This window comes from Oryx dammah, unplaced genomic scaffold (genome assembly GCF_014754425.2).
Source record: "Oryx dammah isolate SB20612 unplaced genomic scaffold, SCBI_Odam_1.1 HiC_scaffold_26, whole genome shotgun sequence".
Lineage (NCBI taxonomy): Eukaryota > Metazoa > Chordata > Mammalia > Artiodactyla > Bovidae > Oryx > Oryx dammah.
Window position 1 is genome coordinate 77457074 of NW_024070210.1, and position 3799 is coordinate 77460872.

Below are 3799 nucleotides of genomic sequence, written 5' to 3' on the forward strand. Positions count from 1 at the left end.
GAAGGGAGGTGGAACTGAAGTCAGGTGGCCGTCATGTACATGTCCTGCTTCTCTTCCATCAGTCAAAATCTTGTTGGAGACACTGTGTTTTTTTATGATAATTATGTCTGAGGTTTACATAATTCTCCTAATTTTATTTAATTGTATTTATTCCTTCAAGAGGATTCAATAAATAAGCAATGCATTGAGTGAGATATTCCTTCTTTGTGAGAGTTTCCTTGTAAATGAATTCTCAATCATTGAAAACTTTGTGTACTGATTCTTGGCTAGGGAAACTGAGTCACTGACCCTGATCATTTTTTCAGACTTTATTTTCCCCAGATGAAGCCCTTATTTTTCTCTGAAGTATCCTTTCCTTTCTTTACTCCTTTCCGACATGTCTGATTGCTGGGGCACTTTAAGTGGAGGCAATGCTGTGAGAGTGAAAAGCCTAGATATTTCTGTACCTGTGAACAGCAGTGTCTTAGGCAGTAGGGCCCTGGTCTCAGCAGCAATGCCAGTACCTTGCTGAAAAACTAGAGAAACATGTCTTTGCTCTCCGACCTTGTTGTACTCCTCTCCATTTAGGACAGATGGGACTCTACCTGCTGCTTTTTTCTCAGCTATTTGGGGGCTGGAGAAAAGACTCTCAAAAGAATTAGCTTCCTTAGAGGTCCACTGATCTCTGCATGCCAAGCTTTCTTCACGACCTATAGTTTTCTGCTCTATCCTGGAGTTCCATGCTACTGACCCTAGATTTATCATGAGCCCCAATGGAATAATTCACTTGAGCTCTGATGGTACAGCATTGGCTGGCTTCAACAGAAAGCTCCTAGGCTAAACACAGGGGATCAGGAACATTTTAAATCTACCATCTTTCTAGAATTGCCTTCTTTTTAGTTCAAAGGATTGTTACTTTGTTAATGAACTATTTTAAAAAAGACTGTAGATCTAAAATTCTAAAGGCCCATTCCTGGTGTGAGGAAGGTCAGAATCAATGATGATGAATGGAAAATAACTCAGTATGGTAATGTTTATGCATTTCATTAACAAACCTATACAGAAGCTTAAATTTCTGTGAAGTCTGATCTGCTAATATTTTCCTATACTCTTTCTGACTTTCATGCTTAGAAAATTCATGACCATCCTAAATTTATCAAAAAAAAAGCTATTACTTAAAAATATTAATTATCTATATTTAGAATTTATTTCAGAGAAGGCAATGGCAACCCACTCCAGTACTCTTGCCTGGAAAATCCCATGAACAGAGGAGCCTGGTAGGCTGCAGTCCATGGGGTCGCTAGGAGTCGGACACGACTGAGCGACTTCACTTTCACTTTTCACTTTCATGCATTGGAGAAGAAAATGGCAACCCACTCCAGTGTTCTTGCCTAGAGAATCCCAGGGACGGCAGAGACTGGTGGGCTGCCATCTATGGGGTCGCACAGAGTCGGACACGACTGAAGTGACTTAGCAGCAGCAGAATTTATTTAATAACAGATGCTAAGGTAGGCGTCCAAATTTTTTTGTTAATCTCTAGATGACTCTCCCTTTTGGGGGGCATGTTTTACTGAATATACCATCTTTTTCCTATTTTTTAACAACTAAATTTTCACAAGTAATTTGTAGGTTTGGACTTTCTATTATGTTCCATTCATGTCTGGATCTTTCTGGTAACAAGCTTCTTTACTTAACATAGCATTACTCTGTCTTACTAACTGGAGGAAATTCCTCTCCAGTTTGTTTCAGAATTGGCCTTCCTGAAGCCTGAGATTACTTGCAGTATCATATTTGGCCTCTAGAGGGAGATGCTATGCAACTTGAACTCGATAGAAAGCCAGAAAGCCACCAGCCCTTTGAGGAAGAGCTTTTACTTTGCATGCCCTGTAAACCCACTCAGTGCTCTGTCAGGGTGTCCATGTGGCTGAACTGTTTCTAGGAAAAAATTGCAGAAAGGAGCCTCCTGCTTCCTCAGAGCTCAGACATGAAGCACGCCCTCATCTCAGTGCTTGTGATGATATTCACACTTGGTGAGTAAAGTCTCTTTTTATTTTATCTTACTATGGTCTTCTGATTCAGAATTGGCTTAACAAAATATTCTGTTCTGTTTGCAAGTCAGTCCCTGACCCAGAATTTGTGTTACAGGAGGAACAAGAGCCCAGACAGTGACTCAGCCTGAGAGACATATCTCTGTGTCTAAAGGGGACCCCGTGCAGGTGAAGTGCAACTATTCGTATTCTGGGAGTCCTGTGCTCTTCTGGTACATCCAGTACCCCAGACAGCGCCTCCAGTTACTCCTGAAACACACCTCAAGAGAGAGCATCCAGGGTTTCACCGCTGAGCTCAGCCGGGCTGAGGCATCCTTCCATCTGAAAAAACCCTCGGCTCAGGAGGAAGACTCAGCTGTGTATTACTGTGCTCTGGGTGACACAGTACCTGGCTTCACAAGAGAAGCAGAGCGCAAACTCCTTACAGAAAGCATTTCCATGTTCCCTATTTGACCACCGTGGGGCGCTGTCTCTCTAGAGACTGACACTGAATTTACCTCTCGGATACAGAGTTGTCATCAGTTGTCAACTAGCTGTAGAATACTTTAAAGGGAATTCTCATTAGCTACTCCGTATAAGTTAATTTTTAAATAGTGTATTTATTTTAGATATTAGTACCTGGAAAAATACTTCTGAAATAAAACTATGTAACAGCATGAAAATTCTCTTCTTGGCCCAGATGGGCTCCCCACGTTTAAGTGATACAGTCCCATTTCTCCGACCCTCCTGCCACCTCATCCCCACCCACGAGTATCATCACCACATGCTGAAATTCCTTAAAAATAGAATGCTGCTTCCTGACATATGATTGCTGATCTTTCTGCAGCTGATGCCTTTCTTCTCATGCACTTGATGGACTCATACTATCCAAATAGGGGCTATCAGGAGAAAAATAGTGGCAAGTTGAAAAAGGAAAGTTTAATATAAAGAATTATTAACAAATAGCAGAGCATTATTTACTAATGAACTCTAAAGAGCTCTAGAAAGAACTCTAAAGAACATAAGAATAGCATCTGTAGGGAGACACTGTTATCTTTAGGATTATGCCAGAGTTTCATGGAAAGTGACACATTATAATATGTACTCTCTCTCCTATCACAGTGATGACTCTGGCTTCACTGGGGAGTGTATGACTGTAGCCTGCTGGATGGGGAAGTGTGCCAAGGTGCCAGAGAACACGACTAACAAGCAGAAGAACAGCTCCCAGGGTTCTAGCACAGTTTGTAGGAAGCTGGCAAAGGAGCACTGCTGAACTTGCTCGGGTGCCTGTGAAACTTGCCAAGAAAGCACCCGGGACTGTCACTAAACGTTGCTGGACGTGAGCATCACAGGTGCCCCACAGGACGGCCAAGCACCCCGGAACAAAAAGTGCAGAGCACATGCTGGGACCCGGAAGAGAAGCTGCCCCTTCCTGCCGGGTCCTTTCCATCCTCTCTACCGACAAAGCTTAACATCGTGCCAGCTGGCAACGAGAAATGTTTACAAGGCCCATGTCCAGAATTACCCTCTAGATCTATGAAGGGGGAATTTGTAGTTCAAAGGCGATAAGTTGATAACTGGCACATCTTTCATACACACTCCTCCACACACAGGTGAACTTTCAAGCAAGGGTGAAATGACTCTGTTTCCATCTCATAAGCTAAGTCTGTCCTTTGAACAAGTGAAGAAGTTCTCATCCTTTCTCCCAAATGAGGAGACCTGTGGACACAATGGCACCCCACTCCAGTACTCTTGCCTGGAAAATCCCATAGATGGAGGAGCCTCATAGGCTT

The 3799-nt window shown here is 42.9% G+C and overlaps 1 gene segment (V, D, J or C); it reads left to right on the forward strand.

The window, feature by feature from the left end:
- Positions 1 to 1925: 1925 nt before the first annotated feature.
- LOC120853712 lies at positions 1926 to 2480 on the forward strand. The segment is given in 2 exon segments: positions 1926 to 2009; positions 2125 to 2480. Coding segments are annotated over 2 exon segments (402 nt in total).
- Positions 2481 to 3799: the final 1319 nt, after the last annotated feature.